This window comes from Sebastes fasciatus, chromosome 9, assembly GCF_043250625.1.
Source record: "Sebastes fasciatus isolate fSebFas1 chromosome 9, fSebFas1.pri, whole genome shotgun sequence".
Taxonomy (NCBI): domain Eukaryota; kingdom Metazoa; phylum Chordata; class Actinopteri; order Perciformes; family Sebastidae; genus Sebastes; species Sebastes fasciatus.
Genome location: NC_133803.1, coordinates 20,961,924 through 20,981,651, shown reverse-complemented (window position 1 = coordinate 20,981,651; position 19,728 = coordinate 20,961,924). Strand labels below are relative to the sequence as shown.

The window sequence follows — 19,728 nt, the reverse complement described above, 5'->3', positions numbered from 1 at the left end:
ACTATTTTCGTGAAATAATGAGAAGAAAGTTTCCAAACGAGCCTCCATACTGTTTCCGGTTTGAAAGCTGGGAGAAGCAGGTTTCTCCATGCACTGACTGTGACTGAATGTTGTGTTAATGACGTCCGTGCGACCAATCAGGTGATGACAGACAAGGCTCATACCATCAAGCAGGGAGGGGCGGGTATACGCGTCGCGCTGACGGTCTACAGGTACAGAGCAGGAGGGAGAGAGAGGAGTGCGGTGCCCGAATAGCAGAAAAGATGAGTGACAGTCGGAAACGAAGCAGCATGTAAAATTATGGTATTAGTATAATTATATTGAATAATTTAAGTGATGATCATGTGATTGCCTCTCATTAGTTGTTGATACCATACAGGTGAGGCCACATCCGCCTTGTCTGTTTGTTTGTAAGCCCTGATGAAGACCTACAGTGGTCGAAACAAGTTGGCTTTTTAAATGATTTAGCCACTACAATAAAGGCTTTTTAATATACTCTCTTCCTCGTTGCTACTTTTTTGATATTTTGGAGTGCCTGGATTGCCTTCCTGTTCACACTTTTATCCTCATCTAGAATTAGCATAATCTATGCCATTTCCCATTTATATCACTTTAAAACAGAACCAGTTCATCTATATCGAGTCCAAACTTGTGACATTTGGAAACAAAGCAGCATGTAAAATTATGGTATTCTGGAAATTATAAGGTTTAGTATAATTATATTGAATAATTTAAGTGATATATGTGCACACGTACTAATCATAGGTCAAAACAGCGCTAAATTTGGCTGAATTATAAAAAGGCAGAAGTGGTAAAAACGAAGAGCCGTTTGGGGAGCCGAAAGAGCCGACTTTTCTTTGGTGAGCTGAGCCAAATGATCTGACTCACTAAAAAGAGCCTGAATTCCCATCACTAGTGAGAACAACCCAGTAGGATTACCGGGTACACCTTACCACGGATATTTTTCTCCTCGGATCAGCCAATCAGGTGCTAGTAAGGCGTTTCCCCGTCACCGTGTCAACCAATGAGCGAGCGTATATCTAGATAGAGGCGGGGCTTATACGGGTGTCAATCATTCTCAGGAGGCGTGGCGGAAGGATCCACAGAAAGAGAGCTAAGGCTATAGAGAGGAGCTACTCAACAAACAGCAGCGCTCTGCGAAAACCACTTTTTACCCATCCAACATCGACCCAACATACGACGTTAAAAACACCTGATTTCTCACACAAATGTTCCTATGGATTACTAGTACACTTTCGTCGAGGTGTTTCTCAACTTGACGGCATAGGTAAGCCTGCTTTTGTTCGGCAAAGCCAGCGCTATTTTGTGAACATTTTGCACTAGCTTGCTTCTTCTTCTGCTGCTGTTACCAAGCCAACCTTGACGTTAAGATAACTTGTTAACTAATGTGTGTTTATGGGGGATTTCTAGGTGAATGAATGAGGAAGAACTTGGTCAGCTGGATAAGTAAAGTTAAATGAAGCTGATGAACACACGGTGAACGGGTTTATGCTTACTCCTTGAGGTTGAATAGTTGTTGTGTTGGTGTTGCTGAGCGGAGGAATCCTCGGAAGAGAGAGATTGTCTGTCGTCGAGTCGAGCAACGTCTGTCATGGTTGTGTTTGTTCTCCTACAATAATAGCAAGTCAAAAGTGATATTTACAACGAAACCTGCATAAGCTTGACATCGCTGCAGGGTATGATTTGTCGAGCAACGAGTAAACGATGTAGTTTATAACATGTAAATTGCACTGTCAGGCTTTTCTTTTGTGCAAACCACCACTAGTATATCCTCCTCTCGATGTCCAGCAGTGGACACAACTCAGCCTTTAGATCAGTTTATTTGTGCAATGTGGACTATTTTTTCCCTCTGCTAGATGGGACTTAGTGCACATTTCCGTAGCTGGCATCGCTGACAAACTGTCTGGGCTGGTCTGAGGAGGTTTAAATGGACTCGACGCTTTTAGTTAACCCGGGTTAGGACAGAAAGACAGTCGAGTATGTGCATTATTTTCTGTGGTGGTGGTCAATCACTCACTTGGGGCGGATGACATTGTATCCTCCAAGAGCCACGAATGAGGGGCTGCGACCTTGGCTTGTTGGGTTATTATTATAACAATAAAACATGTTGTAGTAGGGTATTATATCGCCATGTTACTGCGTTACAAGTCTTCCTCTGGGCTTTGACCTTGTTGCAGAACCGACTTGTTTCTTTGTCAGGAAAAAGCAACGTGAGCTAAAACCACCAGACCAGTCGATATACAAGAGAAGGTTTTTTTTGTGTGAAGAAAGAAAGTGACTTTTAATGCTGCACTTTTCTTCAACTTAACGCTGTTATTACCACGCAGCTTTAATGTGTTTTTATATAACGAGGCTGGTTGTGTTGCCAGTGTTTATTATCGGACTATATTTCTGTCGTCGAGCTGCAGAGAGAGAGAGAGAGAGAGAAGCAGCAGCGAGACGAGAAGCGAAAACGAAAATGAACCAGTTTTTTCTGTAAAAAACCCCCCCCAGAAAGAGAAATGGCTCCGACACAAGAGGGGGGCAGGTTGAATGGCGACCACTCGACTTGTTCCCGCAATTTCCAGTGTTTGTGCGGCTGAAGTGTTCTCCCTTTTTTAGCCCGACTGTCAGCTCCAGAAATGGCGTCATCCTCTGCTGTAGTGTCAGTGCGGTGCAGACACCACGCTGCCAAAGAAACCGAGGAGCACCGTGCAGCGTTTCACTGTCTCTCTATCCTGAAACTACTTCCATATCCGTGCATTTGTGCAAAGACAGAGGCGACTAGTTGTGTGTTTGCTTGCCCTTCGTTGCCAACAAGCTGGCTGCTGACTCCATACAGTACAATATGCATTACATAAAGGGCTTTAAGGGCGAATGAGAGAGATCATCAGATCATCAGAGCCTGCCACGGTTTACTTTGCAACACAGATCTTTTTTTTGGGGAATGTGGCTCATCACACTCAACATTACTCAGGATTATTTAAACAGATTATATTTAAACTTTTCTCAATTATCAGAATAAATTGAGATTGCATGTGCAGAACGGATTGCAACGATTTTTTGGGTTGCTGGAAAAAATGTAATACATAATTTCAAAGAATGTGGCTCGTCACACACATACCATCAACATTAGTCAGGATTATTTAATGCAAATTATATTGAAACTTTTCTTAAAATCAATTATCAGAATAAAATTGAGATTTCACGTGTGTGTTTTTATTATAAGTAAAGTGTGAGTCTACCGCCCCAGCTTTTTTTTCATGGCATCCTGCAAATGTAGCAGCAGAAGAAGAAGAAGTGATGTCATCATAACATAGCCATGTCTTGTTGTGGCAGACTGAAGTTGGTACTGTCTGTGATGTCTAACAGCTTCTTCAACCTCTGTTTTGTTTTCAGCCTCCGATTCGTCACACTGGTCACCTAGAGGACTCATAGAGAGATGAAGGTATGCTCATTTATTTTCTTGCATGTGTTTATTCATGCCACTGGAAACAAGGGGTTGGGAAAAAATCGATTCACTTATGTATTGCGATTTATTTATTTTTTCACGATTTTGAAATCGATTTTTTTTTAATGCCATAATCGATATGTTTGCTTCATTTGAGTCTATGCAGAGGTAAAATTAAGTTACCGCTTTTATTGTTGTAGTCTTAGTAACGTAACGTCATATCCCTTCCGTATCCGTCACCAAAACAAAATGCAGTCGGCCGCAGTGAGCCGAAACAAAAAAGTAGAAAAGCTGCATGCTAACGCTGTCATGGACAGGAAACGTTATAGTAACGTGCGGTCACGCCAGCAATCACTCTCACCTCCGTGGTTGAATCGGCCGAAGCTACAACTGTAGAACATCCATATACTGACATTTATGTTAAATGTATCCAAACGGCCCCGATGGAGCTGACCATGGATGGATAAAGAGAACGTAGCTGACAGGAGAGCTAGCGACGGACTTGGCAAAGTTAGCGGAAGTAATACACGCGTGACTACGTCCGGTTTTCAAAATAAGGTGTTAACAAAGGGAACTATATACAAAATACATATATGGAAATAAAATTGATTGGATTATTTTTTACCAGAAGTATAAAAAACTACATGTCCCTTGTAAATTAAATAAAAAAATACCACTAATTTATGAGGAAAATTTCTTTATTCTTTGGTTTTTGGGTTGCTGGAAAAAATGTAATAAATAATTTCTGACAATAACTGATATATTTGACTCCAGGACATCTACACATACTACATACTACATACTACATACATGCTGAAAATCAAACATTTTTACTGTATTTATTTAGATATTTTCCAATGTAAAAGTCCCTAGAAGTGTATGATTCAACTTTTCCCCATGATCTAGTGTTAAAAAAAGTTAACAAAAATCGCAATAAATCGTAATATTGAGTCGCAATACTTAAAAATCACAATACATATCGAATCGGCACCCAAGTATCGTGATAGTATCGAATCAGGAGATAGGTGAATCGTCCCAGCCCTACTGGGAACTCAAATAGAGCATCTGCATTTCCAGTCTTAGCCTAGTTCCATTTAACTCCTGTATAAACATGCCTTAAGCAGGCAAATCAAACATGAAATGCTCAATGTAATATCAATATTTTGTATGCATGGCTTCATCTTTTTATTCTCATGAATAGTGTGAACTTTTACTAAATGTCAATTTTTGGTCTTGTTCAAACACTGCGAGGCAAGTGTCTTGGACGTTGGCCAAAGTAATACATTTATTTGATAAGCGTGATATTGAGTTTCCAGTGGCTCCAGCTGTATTTGCAAACACAAATTGGGAATTGTAATTTTGACGTTATGCTTTGTTATGCAATCTTATCGAATGACATGCTGAGATAGGGCCTGGAGGTGTAGTGATATATGTGAATTTCATTTTAAAGACTGCATTCATAGAGATCAATCATAATCAAAATTCAAGCTAAAGGTATGGTGCATAATAATATATGAATGATTGTGAATGAATGGATGAATAAATGAGCTGTGAAATTGCCGAAATATTCAAACGCTCTGGCATTATTTTCTCCAGACCTATTCAATTTGGAAAAAAGTCACAGCTGTCATTGTTTGGGAAATAGGCTGTTTATCTTTTCTTATAGTTTCAATGGATCATAGTTGTGGCGGTTGTTATGCCTGCAGGCTGTTGTGTCTTAACTTGTCATTTGTTGCCATGTGAGCCTGTGGAGTCTGTATTTTTAGTTAAATGTTAATTTGGCACACATATAGTGTAAAATAGAGCTGCAACGATTAATCAATTAGTTGTCAACTATTGAATTAATCATCAGCTATTTTGATAGTCAATCGTTTTTTAGAAAAATACAGTAAAGATTCTCTGATTCCAGCTTCTTAAATCTGAATATTTAATGGTTTCTTTACTCCTCTATGACAGTAAACAGAATATCTTTGAGTTGTGGACAAAATTTGATTACCAAAATAGTCAGCGATTAATTTAATAGTTGACAACTAATCGATTAAACGTTGCATCTCTATCGTATATGAGAGATGAGGAAACAATTTTTGATCTGGTGCAAAGCTTTACTTTTTCTCTGCCTCGGAACCATTTCTGTTGCTTGCATTGGTATACTTGTTCTACTAGTAGTGTTGACTTGAACTGCATGATGATTTGTGGTTGTGTAACAAATTGTTTGTGCCACAGGAAGACAATGGAGTTCAGATTGTCATGACGAGAAATGCATTCCAGTCAACAGAGCCACAGATTATGTAGAAACCAATGGGGTTAGCAGTTACAACCTTATAGTCTCCGCTGCTTCATTTCATACAAGTGTCAACTTGAATAAAGCTAAATGTGTGAAACTGAAAATTCATTAAACGGTTGCCATTAGTGCCCATGGCTATATTGCAGTTGTTATTTTCTCCCGTTGGGTAGCAGTAGCCTGTTATTAGATGATTATTATGCTTACACTTGCTTATTTTCATAACTGTTGACAGCAGCGATGTCTTCACATTGACATTTCTGGTTAAATGTTGTTTTCATAGTGCTCAGAGTCATCTTGATTCATTGATGCTTCAGGAATGCTCACTTCTTTTACTCCTCTGTATATTAGGAGCATCTGCTCATTGCCTAAACTGTAAATTGCTCTGTAACGAGGACAACTTTTCATTATGTTCGCTTAGCATTTCCTGTCACTCTGACTTATGGTCCACAGACTTACTCCATCAACTGCAAACACTGCTTTAACACTGTGTGCTGGATAAAACACTTGGATTAACATTAGATATCCTAAAAGTGAACTAATGTGTAGAATAATTGTTTGAAATCTTGATTATCATCTTATTATTAGCTTAAAATAATTGTTTGAATTCTTAATTAACTCAATCTGCAAATATCATGTAACTACCTTTGCTTAAATGGGAATAAAGAGAGTTCTTGCTCGAGCACAAGTAATATGGTAGATGTACTCAGCTATTGCACTTCGTCCATGACCTTGGTAACCTAGACAAGATTTAATAAAGACGCCTCAGGCTAGGGCTGCCCCCTCTTAGTTGATTAGTCGACTAATCGGTTGTTTTGGTCTCTCTTAGTCGATTAAGATTTTAAAGTCGATTTTCATGCTGAATGACTTATTTCTATAAGAAACTTCTGAGCACATCTCTGGTAAACACAAAATTTAAAGAGGTGCTTTTGTGTGATTCTTTGTGGAGAAACTCAGTTTCACAGATCTGTCGATTAAATCAACTAATCGATTAGTCGACAAAATGATATGAGTGTTAGTCGACTAAGAATTTCTTTGGTAGAGGACAGCCGTATATCTCGAGCATCATTACCAGCAGTCATATTTTACCATGTCAGACTTAAGCACTGTCTGATATCCACTCCATCAATCATTCATTAATAGTCTATATTAGGGCTGTGTATTGGCATGAATCTGGCGATACGATACGTATTATGATACAGGGGTGACGATTCAATATATTGCGATACTGTAAGCAAGACGATGTATTGTGTTTTTTTTAAATCAAATATTAGGAACACTGTCAGTATAAAGAACACACCACCATATGCATAAAATCTGAGTTAAAAAAGTTATTTTTTTTAATGCAATCAGAACAGTAGGACTTGCATCTGCATTTATCTCCGTCCCTGTAACATCCAACATCATAGCACCACTTTGAGAGGGCGCATACACTGAGAGGGTGCATCTCTTTGCAAATTAAATAAAGTATTGCCAAATGAGAGGACGTCATCGTTTCCCAAACGCTCCGTTTTACACGTCAACACAGATGCAAAGTAACCAGAGTTTTTAAAAATCTGCACCTTAGAAAAAATATCCATTTTTGTGACCCAAAACTCAGTTTGCGTGTGGACAAGAGGTCGAAACGTAGAGGAAAATATCCGTTTTTAAAAATATCTGTATACGTGTAGACAGGGCCTTAGTGAAAGATGCTATTGAGACTAAATGTCATACGTCTGCCTCTGCTGCTTCAGTTTAGACCATTCTGTTTGAAATCTGTCTCTTGTAAGAGCCCCAACTTTATGGAAGCGCAATTACTAAGCAACTAAATTGCTGAAGTACTCCTTTTAACTGCAGTCCACACTTTCTCTAGTGTGTCAAAATCGGAACCATTCAGACAACTTTTGATCAAAGCCTGTTTGTAAGAAAATTGCTGTGCTGTGGGAGTGAAATGTGTTTAGTTATTCCTGCATTTAGACGAGTTAACAGCATGTGGTGCTGTGGTGATGCAGTGCATACTTAAGCATTTTGGAAGAGACCCTCAGCAGGTCAGGTGCAGTAAACTGCTGTAGTTGGACGTGTCCATGCCGGCTGGGAACCAAGTACTTTGTTAAAATAAATAATTCAGATGAGTACAGTGTAAATATGGTCAGATTTATGAGTATGTAAGCATGATAATTTGTAGAGCGGTAAAATGAGTTGTTGTTAAGCGAGGGAATTTTTACGGTCTGAATTGTATGTGTAAGATAACATCAGCAGCATGTTGGACTAAAACCCCCTCTGAGGCCACATTGCAAGGCTTAAGAGGGCCGCTACAAATCATTCAGAAGGCATATGCAAAAAAAATGCATTTGCATTTTGGAGTTGTCCACACTATAAAGTCCACACGTTTGATAAGTGGTCGGGGAAATGGGTTGCTTTGAGATTATACGCATCAGTGATCTAATAGCAGAGTTTTATTAATATATTTGGAGTTCTGTACTTGGTTCGTATTGTTGTGATACTGCAGGAGGAGTGAATTTGCTATACAGCCATACAATTTGGGGAATAACAACGTAAACAAACGGTATTAAGATTGTTATTTTTTTTGTTCTGGTTTAAAGCTGCCATAGCATTGCCAAGGCAACTCCTGCTGAAGCACCAGTCACTGGAATTGTGGTGACTTTGGTTTGGACAAAGAGGTGATTCACAGCAGGATTATTGTACGTGTGAGCTAGGCCGGGAGGGAGCTTAATTCTTTCCTGCATGCCTCTTGCATGTTCCTTTGTTCGGCCTACTAGCCTGTTCATGACAGCACAATATAATGGGTCAGAAACTATTGTTTCTAATATTTCAGTAATGCCGATTAGTGCCTGTCTTGTATGTTTAAAAAGGTGCGGTAGTTTGTGCTTAAGCAGACATCAATACATAGTAATTCTTAGAATGAAAAGAGAGGAGAAAGATAGCACACAACGTTTAACTGTTATGTCATCCTGTTTACACCGACATCACCTGAGCGGAATAAACCAGCTTATGTTCCTTACATCATCTTGTGCTGTTGTGTAACTTGAAACATACTAACATACAGTAGTGACACACATCCATCCTAACAACAACACGTGTCATTTTAGCTTTAAGAGGCGCACAATCTGATTAAATCCCGGGCAGTAGTGACCTAAAAACTCTTCAAATTGATAATACAGTGAGAGTGAGGTGACTCCAGAGCCTTAACAGGAGATTCACTCATACACATGGTTACTGTTTTGGTGTGTGAGTGATGAAGGGAAATAGTCAGAAAAAGTGAACAGCAAGATGTAGATGGTAGAAAGGTTTGCATTTAATTTCAACAGTTGTAGAAAGTTGCATAAAATGGAAATACTTTAGTAAATTGTACTGAAGTACGGTGCTTTAGTACAGTGGGGTTCCAGGCGGTTCTCAGCTAAAAGGGGAATCATTTACTTTGATTATAATTAAATACATAAGTAACACAATGAATAATGTATTACTATTTTGGTCATTGGTTTCATACACTTTCTATAATAAAACATCAAACAGCAAAAATCTCATCAAATGGGGGTCTGTGGTTTAATTTGTGTCAGTTTAAGGGTCCTTAACGTGTACAAGTTTGGAAACCACCGCTTTATTAAATGTAGTTACGTTCCACCACTGGTTATCTGTCTTTAATAATGTGAGTGGAGTAACACATCATCACAACATTTCCAAAAGGCTTGTATCAAAAACATGTACCCGCTAGACTTGGATTCAGTGAAATGTCCTGCACTTAACACCAAAAGGGAGATTTAACAGGTCTGATGTAGATTTTCTGGAAATAATAATCTGAACAATCACTGGCTGTAAATAGTCTACGATAACAGTCTATGATAGTGGACAAAAAAGGAGCTACTATGTTTACTTGCACAAAATAATTGGGTTTTTGCCCTTATAAAGACAATATTCTTACTAAGTTTACATGGCTGATGAAAATGAATATTCCACTAATATTGCCGTTTACATGCAGCCATGCATACTCTGATTAACGCAACCAGTGGTGGACCTCTCCCTCTTTCATTCCTTCAACCATCTTCTTGAAAAGGTCGGCGTTGTGATATTTGAGCATATCTAAAAAAACCTGTTGATATCCAAGTCTTTCATAATGTTTAGAAGTAGTCGTGTTTCTCTTTCGGACCACGAATGTGTTTTTTTTTTTTGGCCATGCATCTCTGTAAACTGTTGTCTAGTTGGTTTGTGTACAACGCACAGATCTGGCTGTAAACAGGCAAGACACCGTGTGTCACAAACTGCTGTAAAAAAAACCAATTCAGATGCATTTTCAGAATGCGTTGCAGATGTATCCAAAAAATGCTCCTAAAACCAGAATAATATCGGCATATTCCACATGTCTTAATCGGAAAATGCTCCTAATTCAGAATATCCAAATGGAATATGCTGTTTACATGACCCCTATGAAATTCAGAATATTAATGTGCATGTGAACGTAGTCATTGACTCCTCCACTAACACACTCATCAAAACACAAGACTCATTAAAACATATTGGGTGACCATGCAAATTCGAAAGGTAAAAGATCAGCAAAGTGAACTTCGACTTCTGAATCTGCAGAATATCTGAATCTGAAACATATTCTTGAATATGACAGTCACATTGGCTTTAATTGTAGTGAATGAGTGTCTGGAGGAATATTTGCAGAGACTGATGCAACTGTGTCTTAATACATTAGCAATGGGTATCTGCATGCTGCCATGGGACAGCCTCCCAGAAATAGCCTGTGGTCTGTTGAGCAAATGACCGGGGATTCCTCGAGCCCCTCCCTGATGTCTGATATAAACACCATAGTGAATTACAGTCCACAGTTTACACATATCAGCCCACAACAGTGCCATCAGTATTTTTTTTAATTTCTTTGTGCAGCTTTTACCTTCTGAGAGCATCTTTTTACTGAGTTGTAGAATGAAAATGCTGTAGTCCCTCAGGCTGTCCAAGAAATGCACTATAAGCAGCAGCAGCAGCTTATTTTCAACTAGCGCTCTGTGGAGTTGGCTGTTAAATTTTTCATGACCTGAGAGTCTTTATTGAGCAGAAACTGATCTCATTCTGCTGTTGCCAGTGTCACCTCAGTATATTTTGTCTTGACTGATTTCAAAGATACCTGTTTTATTCCCTGACTAACAAGACTTAAAGGACCGGTGTGATAAGTAAGTTTTCCTTAGTGAAACTAAGAATAATCGTTATGTTTTTGTTACCTTAGAATGAGCTGTTTATATCTACATAAGGAGCGGGTATTCTCCACAGAGTCTGCCATGTTGCACCGCCATGTTTCTACAGTAGCCCAGAATGGACAAACCAAACTCTGTTAAATTCTGCTGCTTGGGCCGGAGTTGAAAACGTTACTCGCTCCCGTTGCCGCCGCTCTCTCTTTCTCTCTTGCTTCACCACTCACTTCCCACGTAAACACACACTCTAAGTGCTCTACTCTTACAACAACTGGCTCTAGATAGGGCCATTCACGTTTTCGCTTCGGCCACCGTAGCGATCCTCCACGCTTGGCACACGGGAGAAGTTGTAATCTGCAATCTCACCGTTAGATACCGCCAGAGTTTCATTAAATACTGATGGGGCTTTTCCATTGGCACTTTTGACCGCCATGCCAGTTTTTCTTCATCAAAATTTAGTGCAACTTTACGTGTTATTTGGCGTTCTTCCCGACAAGCTAACATGACATGGTTGGTACCAATCGATTACATAGGTTTTCATAATTTTTCTTCATATAGAAAGTTTCATATGATGCATATTTCTTCACTCTAGCGTTAAGACTGAGCCCGATACAACCTCTGAAAGACTTAATAGTGGCCGTCGGATCGTTAAGAGGTTAATAGTTTATATAATAAAAGATCAATACTTGATGGCCGTGTATCGATCAGATATATCCACGCAAAAAATATCACAATACTTTGCTCTATCGTTTCTTTTCCCCCAACCCCTAGTGTGTTAGGAGCAGGAGACCAGAAAAAAATTGCTGCTGAGGAAAACTCAATATTTCCTGATTTTGCTGCTTCATAATAAAAGCGTTTAAATAACAAAATAAAGGGGGAATTTTATTGTGAAGACGTTATAGGAAATTAAATGTTTATCTCCGAATTGGCGGAGATTTGTTAGCGGCTATTCTTAATAAAAACAAGTCTACTAGAGCCGCAGAGAGGAAGAGAACAAGCCTGGAAAAAAGCTTTTATGGCGTGAATACATTTAAGTTATCTAATATGGTATCTGTGCACGTCTGACTGATCAGATCCAAGTAGATCATTCTTCAGTCAAGCTGCAGCTTTTTGCACAATTTAGGTTTGTTTCTTTCCACGCCAGCCGCAGGTGCGTTTTTGTCACCCCATGCCAAGTCACATTTGTATGTGTTTAATCAAGCACGTGTGCCTGGAGAGTGTTTTCCACATCAGTGGCACTAGGTGAATAGCCAGAGAGCTGGTTTTGATTGCACCACTGTTATTACCATTACGTTGACTTTTGCATGCAGAAGCTGAAGCAGCAGCAGCGCCGGAGGCTTATGATAAATACTGCTCTGCTGTTTTTATGACAGAATCGTAGATGAGAGCAGCTCTTGTGTGGTGTTTAGCTTTAAGTTGGTGAGAGGATGTTGCACCTCACAAAGGCTCAGGAATTCCGCCTCTCTGAGCTTAGTCATCTTGATTGGTTGATCTTCTGAGCGGGGGAAACATCGTCTGTCATTCAGTACTGGCAGGAGTGATGAGAAAGGAGTCAGTGTTTTTCTGCAGACAGCTGTAGGCTAGATGGCAACTAATCCAAGGATAGTTTTAGTTTAATGCGGGGAGGTAGAAACAACAAACCGTTCTTTATTTGTGTTGGCATGTGGGCATGAGAAATGTAAATCTGGCCTCAGTAGTGTGTTATCACCCCTGTCTTGTTAGATGCGGGAGGCAGCCACAGCTGTCAAGATAACCTAAGCTGCCCTCTCTGAGTCAGTAGTGTGACTCTTCCTCTAAGGAACAGGATAGAGCCGGGAAGCAAAAGACAGTATTAGTATGAAAGAGAAGGACCAGTGGTGTCCACAGTAGTCCAGCTTGGTGTCGCAGCCATGACTGACATGAGAGTTAGTTAGCCGGTGGAAATGGCTTCTGCGTCATGTAAACCGGGTGTTGTTAGCTAGCCCGGCAGCTGGTGCTGAGGCCAGACTGCACTAAGGACTAATGAGGTGTTTATCTGAGAGGTGGGGAGGCTGAAGTGCACTGGACTCTGCCCCTGAATCCCATCTGTCAGAATCTAAGAGGCAACCTGTCCTGGTTCGATGTAGGAAGTCCAGCTGTTAACAAGCTTGTTTCTTGTCTTTTTTTGTATTTGCAGCCAGTTTGAGTTGAGATTTTTAACGGATGTGTATTTGATTTATTATAATTTTTATTGGCAGTGTAACATCTCAAATATGTCTTTTTATTGCACTTTTATATCGTAGATGATGTTAGTGTAAGAAAATATTGATACACATAAATATCACGATATCATGTTGTGCGATATTGTATCGATTTTTAATTAACCTCTTAAAAATCCAACGGCCCACCACCGGGCCCGGCCGCTGTTTGATCTTTCGGAGGTTGTAGCGGGCTCGGTTTTAAAGCTAGAGTGAACATCCTGTAAGATACTGGCATCATATGAAACTACAAAACCTAAGGAATCTAGTGATACCAACCATGTCAAACTAGCTTGTCACAAAGGAGGCTAAATGACACTCCAAAGTTGCACAAAATTTTGGCGAGGAAAAACTGGCATGGCCATATTCAAAGAGGTCCCTTGACCTCTGACCTCAAGATGTGTGAATGAAAATGGCTTCTATGGGTACCCACGAGTCTCCCCTTTACAGACATGCCCACTTTATGATAATCACATGCAGTTTTGGGCAAAACCCATGCAGTCTTTGCATGCATTATAAATGTGTTATTTTTGCCTTTTCTAAATTGGTGTATTCCTGGTATGTTCTTTTACTATTACAGTTTTCCTAAAATTAGATTTAAAACAAAAAATGAAATATATTGAATCGTTACGCCTGTATCGTGATACATATTGCCAGATTCTTGCCAATACGCAGCTCTAGCATATGTTCATATTGACTATTTTTAACCACAGTGCACAGAGAACCCCGTCATCAGTTAGTTTCTTGAGTTGTCTCCTCACAGTACAAGATAAATAAAAAGAAATGAAACACTACTTTTAAGTCTGCAGAGCATCCTGACTATCTTTTTTTCACAAAGCTGGACAGGATTGTTAAAGTTGGCAAGCCGCCGTGCTTATTTTTAGTATTCAGTCCTGTATATACTTCTACCCTTTGATATCAATCAGAGCATCCTATTTGCACGACAGCCAACCTCTGGTTGTTCTGATAACTTGGCTGAGGTTTGATTAATAGAAAGTGTCTTCTAGTGTGCCTGTCCAGATAATCTTCACCTCCTGTTAATGTCTCATGAATCTGATTCTTTTTTTTGGTCTCGTGGTTTGAGTGTATGGCCCCAAATTACTACATATTTTAGTTGTCTGTGAGATTTAGCCTCAGGTAACAAATAAATTAAAGAAGGATATGAAACCCTTATGTTCATTTGGATAATTGGACGATGGATATTTTTAACCATATTTCTGTTTCACCTGTTACTCTTTTATTAGGAGGGCAACATGTTGCTCATGCATATGCAGTGAATTTTACTCATATATTCATTTGATATTGAATATAAGTTCAAATCCTGATTGAATATTTATATTTTCCTGCATAAATGAATGGAGCCAGCTTTCAGTAGTGAGTTTTGTAGCCAGCGTGATTAGTAAACTTCATTCATCCATTCAGAAAATAAGATGTGTTCAGTGCTGCTAAAATAAAAAAGGTACATTTGTAGTTTTGCACATTAGAGGAAGAGCTGATATAATAACTTTATATATATATGACAAGCTGCAGTTGTTCTTGATGTGTCCTGTCAGCAGGAAGTGAGCTCCACTGTGGGTCTTATTCTAGAAAGATGTCTAAATACATACCTCTGTTAGGTTAACCATTTTCTGGAGCCTTAGTAAAACACCCACATCTCTACACTACATGAACCACAAACATCTCCTGCCCTCATCCACACACAGGAAGTCTGTTTTCTCTGTGTACCCGACCCTCCGCAAATCTGTTCTTGAGGGGGAAAAAAAGGTTGGATAAACATCCAATGATGACACAAGATGGTGCTATGTGTTCCGGATAGCTTCTTCTTTGTAGTCATCAAAGCAGTAGTGAAGTGGCCTTTTTGTTTGCTCCCTCAGAGGCTTGTTTTCCAATACCCAGAGCAGATGGTATGTGTTTTCCATCGGTGAATCACTGAGTCGGGTGGGCTTTGCGTAGCTGGCCTACACTATGTGAAGCTTGTATGTGTGTCTTCCTGCCTTAGCTGTGAGAATACACCTGTGTCAGTAAGCTATATATATATATATTTAAAAAAAGCCTTTGAATTCACTGTTTTGTTATTTTTATTTCCTCAGACTCTGGAGGAACCCCCCTACTTGACAGTAGGGACGGATGTGAGCGCCAAGTATCGAGGGGCTTTCTGTGAGGCCAAGATTAAGACTGCCAAGAGGCTAGTCAAGGCCAAGGTAAGTCACATTTCAAAGTGCTCATGATCCACAATGAAAAATTTATTGTCTGGCTGTGTTGTGTGTGAAGTGGAAGGCAGCGGGGCGAGGGGCTCTTGTCTTTGTGCGAAGGGGCAACAATCAAGATCACACAGCTCAGCTTTAATGTACATCCAGAGCGGTTGGATTGGAGATGGCCACATATAAAAGATGCTGAAAATATTCCTTCAGAGACCGTGTTGCTGGGATGATTTCAAGTTCCTCATATTAGACAGATTCTTAAGGTCTTTGCACACCAACTCCATTATTTTCATATGCATTTTTTTTTTTAATCCGTCATCTGATAAACATTACGCACAGAGTCTGATGCGTTTTATTATGCTATTTGTTGCAAAAATTCACAATACGAGACAAAACTGAATTATTTATGTGGGTGCAATGGATAGCGCAAATCCAAAAAGGGGCATCTCTGTATTCTTTTATTTCTTTATCTTGAAGTGTTTTGTGCTGGGAGACGAAGTGAATGTTTTTGATGATGTTTTTGACGATGATAACGTTTGCACAGACGGTGGCTCTGAGTGGTCAAACAGCCCTCTTTTGCCTTTTGACGGATGCAAAAAACGCAGGAAATCGAACCTGGTACAAAAACTTTAATGATGAAAGAAAGTTTCGGAGTCCGTTTGTAAACGTGATTGACACAACGTGAGGTGGTATTTATTTTTAAAGGTGCGATAATTTCAGACGAAAAACAATGAACTTGGTGTTAGGGATGCACCGATTCATCGGCCAAACATCGGTAACGGCCGATATTTGCGTTGTTGACTGCCATCGGGCTATTGGCAAATAAGATGACATTCGCTGATGGCAGTGGCCGATGTTTATCTGTCTATCAATTTTGCAGTTAAATGTTGTGTTGGTTATTTGCGGTCGGTCTCTGACAACAGTATTTCATATATATATAGTATATATTCAGAGAAGAAGCCACTGGCTGGACACGTCTCTGGCATGACGGTGGGCGCCGTGCGCATTGTGTGTTTGTTTACAAATAAATGTGAAAGAAAAAGTCGTCTGCGTGGTAGTGTTATACTGTCTCGGAGAAAGATCAGCGACAAGAACGCTGTTATGCTCAATGACAAATCAGGCAGTAAAACAATGGCTTACAAGATTTATTAAAAACAATCACTGCGGTCTGGATAGGAACGAACCTTGCGTGTGCGTAATGTGTCACTATAAGCCTGTCAGTCCAACGAGGGATGATGCAGCGCCCAGTATTTAACAGTGGGAACATCCTCCATGGCGTGCAGCCCATGCAGCTGTCCGTCCCCCATTTTTTAAAGAGAATATTTTTCATGTGAAAGAAGATTATAATAAAAGTTTCATAAATTTGTATGATTGAATTTGTGCTCATTGAAAGACAGTGCAATTAAATACTGAATGACTTTAAAACAGTTATTTTTGTTATAATGAAGAGGTTTGTTGCACAAAAGGGGAATAAATAGAATCAAAAACAAAATAAACAAAACATTGGTATCAGTATCAGCTATCAGCCAAATTTTGCAGCCGGTACATCCCTACTTGATGTGCAAAGACCTTTAGATGGTGCATTTAAATGATTTTCTTGTCTCTGATGTTGCCAAAAGTCCAGCTGTGTTGCTTACATGCTGGAGCTCCACCACCTGGTTCAGGTTGTTAGTACTGCTCATGCAGCTGAAACACTGATCAGAGCCCCAGCTGTGACAGATGCAGGGTCTGGCCTCGCCCACCAGGTACCCATCACATCCTCAGGCGTCCCTCTCGCCCACTGCTTCCACATTTTGTCCCGGTGACGGTGTGACTGCTGTCCCCATTGGTTTTACGCCTTGCTGATGAAGGCATGATGCACGTAGTACAGTATCTCATTTCCCAGTGGGGCTGAAGCATCTGGATAATACAATAGAGACAGATCGCTTGTCTCTCTTTCTCTTAGAGTGTGTGGGAGGAACAAAGATTGGATGCTGGCTTTTTACACTGTGTCAATGCACTGTAGTTCCCCCCGTAGAGACAAAAGAGCAGCGATGTTCTGCCACTCTGCCGTTTTGTCTCACGGACAGAGACGAACAACATGACAAATAGACCACGTGACTTTCTTAGTTTAAATATCGTGGACTAGAATGAAGCTAATAGGGCGGTCTCAGCTCATAAATGAATTACCATACTAATTGGCAGAATGTGGGGTTTGTTTTTTGGGTTGCTGTAATGTGAATGTGAGCTCTGTTACTCAAACGGAGAACATGGCAATTATTCAGTGGTTGTTGTGAATCTGGATATTCCACCGACTGTAATGAATCCCTCTTTAGTTCTTTGGTTCATTAATCTCTGTCGGCTTGTTTAACAAAGTCGATGGTGGCAGCATATGGCGCTTGTGTCTTTTCAGTGATTTTAAAACCCAGTAAAAGATTTGTCTGACATCCTTATTTATGATGATGATCCGCTCTAGAATTAGCACCATGTCAGTATCGCTCACTGTGGCATGTATAGCACACATTTAATCAGGCAGGCCAAACCCTGTGACACTGTAACAAACACTGTGTAAAACATTGAGTGCTGCATGATAGATTCATAGTGCATTTTGGCTGATATTGCAACTGCGATATGTTTGTGATATTAGAGGGAATTTTTTCATTATTCTCATTTTCATTGAAAAACCTATTAAAATGATTATGGTGTGATTTTTTGCGGGGATCTGTACCAAACAAAGACATTTTATTAAGTCTGTATAATATGATGTGTAGGCCAGGACATCTCTGCAGCACCACAATATTTCATTTAAAATTCGACACATTTCACCTTTAACAAATATTGCGCCTCATGTGATTTGAAAATTGGCCATATTGCGTTTTCGATTGAATTTCAATAAATTGTGCTGCCCTAGTTTTCCTTATAGATTTCACTGCAGAGTGCAAATAAAAGAATCTCTTAAATGAGAAAATACATCCACTTTTTTTTGCAAAGCAGCATCAATTCCCTCTCAAAGCATTTGCAGATCAGTCAGGTTTTATACTACTGTTTGTTATTAGCTGGGGATCGTTTCCTTTGGCTGTGTATGACCAAAAGAATCCACCTCCGCAGTCAAGTTGGCTTGAATAAATCAAGATCAAAGTTCACTTCATACTGCTGTATCAAATAAACAGAAGCATAAAAGTCTTGCATTTTCAAATAGGAAAAATGCTCACACTAACCACTTTGAATTTAGTGCAGTGAAACGTCCTGCAGCTCCGTAACATTTAAGGCTTATTGGAAGAAAGGATCTTGTAAAATAATGGACTGTGAGCTCCCGACAAACCTATTCACATCACAGAAATTTGCTGGAGGCTCTTTTTTTATTAGATATATAGTTTCATATCTTATTCCAATATTTGAGTCTAAGTGGTTGTACAGTTACTGTTGAACTGTGCAGCAACCGAGCTCACAGTTAGGAGGTTGTCAGGATGGGGCAAGTGTTATTGACGCTTACTAGCTGAGGTTTTGGACAGCGAGAGTCACCCTCCCTCTGTCTTTGGAGAGCGGAGCCTCCTGCTCCACCGGGCAGGAATGTTATTATCTCCATAACTGATGAAATGCAGCCTCAAGAAGCTCTTTATTCCTTCCTCTTCCATCCTATTTTATGACACGACAATTTAACCGCATCTTACAGTATGTATTTCTTTCATTCATTGTCTTGATGCCGTCTTCACAGCGAGACTTAGATTGCCGTTTCTGCTGCTGTTATGTTTGAAACCGACTCCAGAGAGCGTTGTCTGAATGTGTTACCTGCAGGCTTGTTTTCTGAGACGGGGGTGCTTAACATCCTTTTTCTGCCCTCGTATGGCGGCTGATTCTAAACTAAATCGCAGTCAATAAAAGTGAAGCCGGTTTTCCATTATAATTATGTTACTATTTTACTAGCACATGCTCTCAAAAATGACTTTAATTTCCCCGAGGAAACAGAGAAGGAAGCACATGAGCATATTGATATATCAAGCAGGGAGGGGCATTTGTAATACTAAACAGATTTGGTGCTTCTGGCTGCTTCGGCACTTTTCGCACATGCTCCTTTGAAAATATGTGACAGTAAATGGCTGCGTAAGTGTGTGTGCTGCCTTGTGGTCTTTTCTGTCACTCAGCGTTGCCAGGTCACCATGCAGATGCAAGATTACCAGAGCATGATCAGATTATGATCTACTGTGGCTCACTTAGGGGAGGCTGCAGTTGCAGAGAGAGAGAGGGGGTGGGGGGGTTGGTTAGTGTAGCCCAAACAATGGCAACAGAAATCCACCACAGTTGGCTCCAACAGATGCGGCGCATTTGCCAAGTGGGGGGGTCGGTCGCTCAACGATGCCAGAAATGAGCCATAGTATTAAATATTCACACACATGCTGCTTGCCTAATGACA

The 19,728-nt window shown here is 40.0% G+C and overlaps 1 protein-coding gene across 4 annotated transcripts in view; it reads left to right on the top strand.

Moving 5' to 3' along the window:
• The window catches only part of arid4b (AT-rich interaction domain 4B), a 72,547-nt gene that overhangs the window by 23,814 nt on the left and 29,005 nt on the right, over window positions 1-19,728 (top strand). For 3 of the 4 annotated variants that reach the window (XM_074646596.1, XM_074646595.1, XM_074646593.1), the window contains exons 1-3: window positions 1,103-1,288; window positions 3,400-3,448; window positions 15,228-15,338. In XM_074646596.1, the coding sequence (XP_074502697.1) occupies window positions 3,443-3,448; window positions 15,228-15,338 (117 nt within the window). In that variant the 5' untranslated portion in view covers window positions 1,103-1,288; window positions 3,400-3,442. Of the gene's footprint in view, window positions 1-1,102; window positions 1,289-3,399; window positions 3,449-15,227; window positions 15,339-19,728 lie in introns of those variants that run through there. The other variant, XM_074646594.1, reaches the window with a different exon arrangement.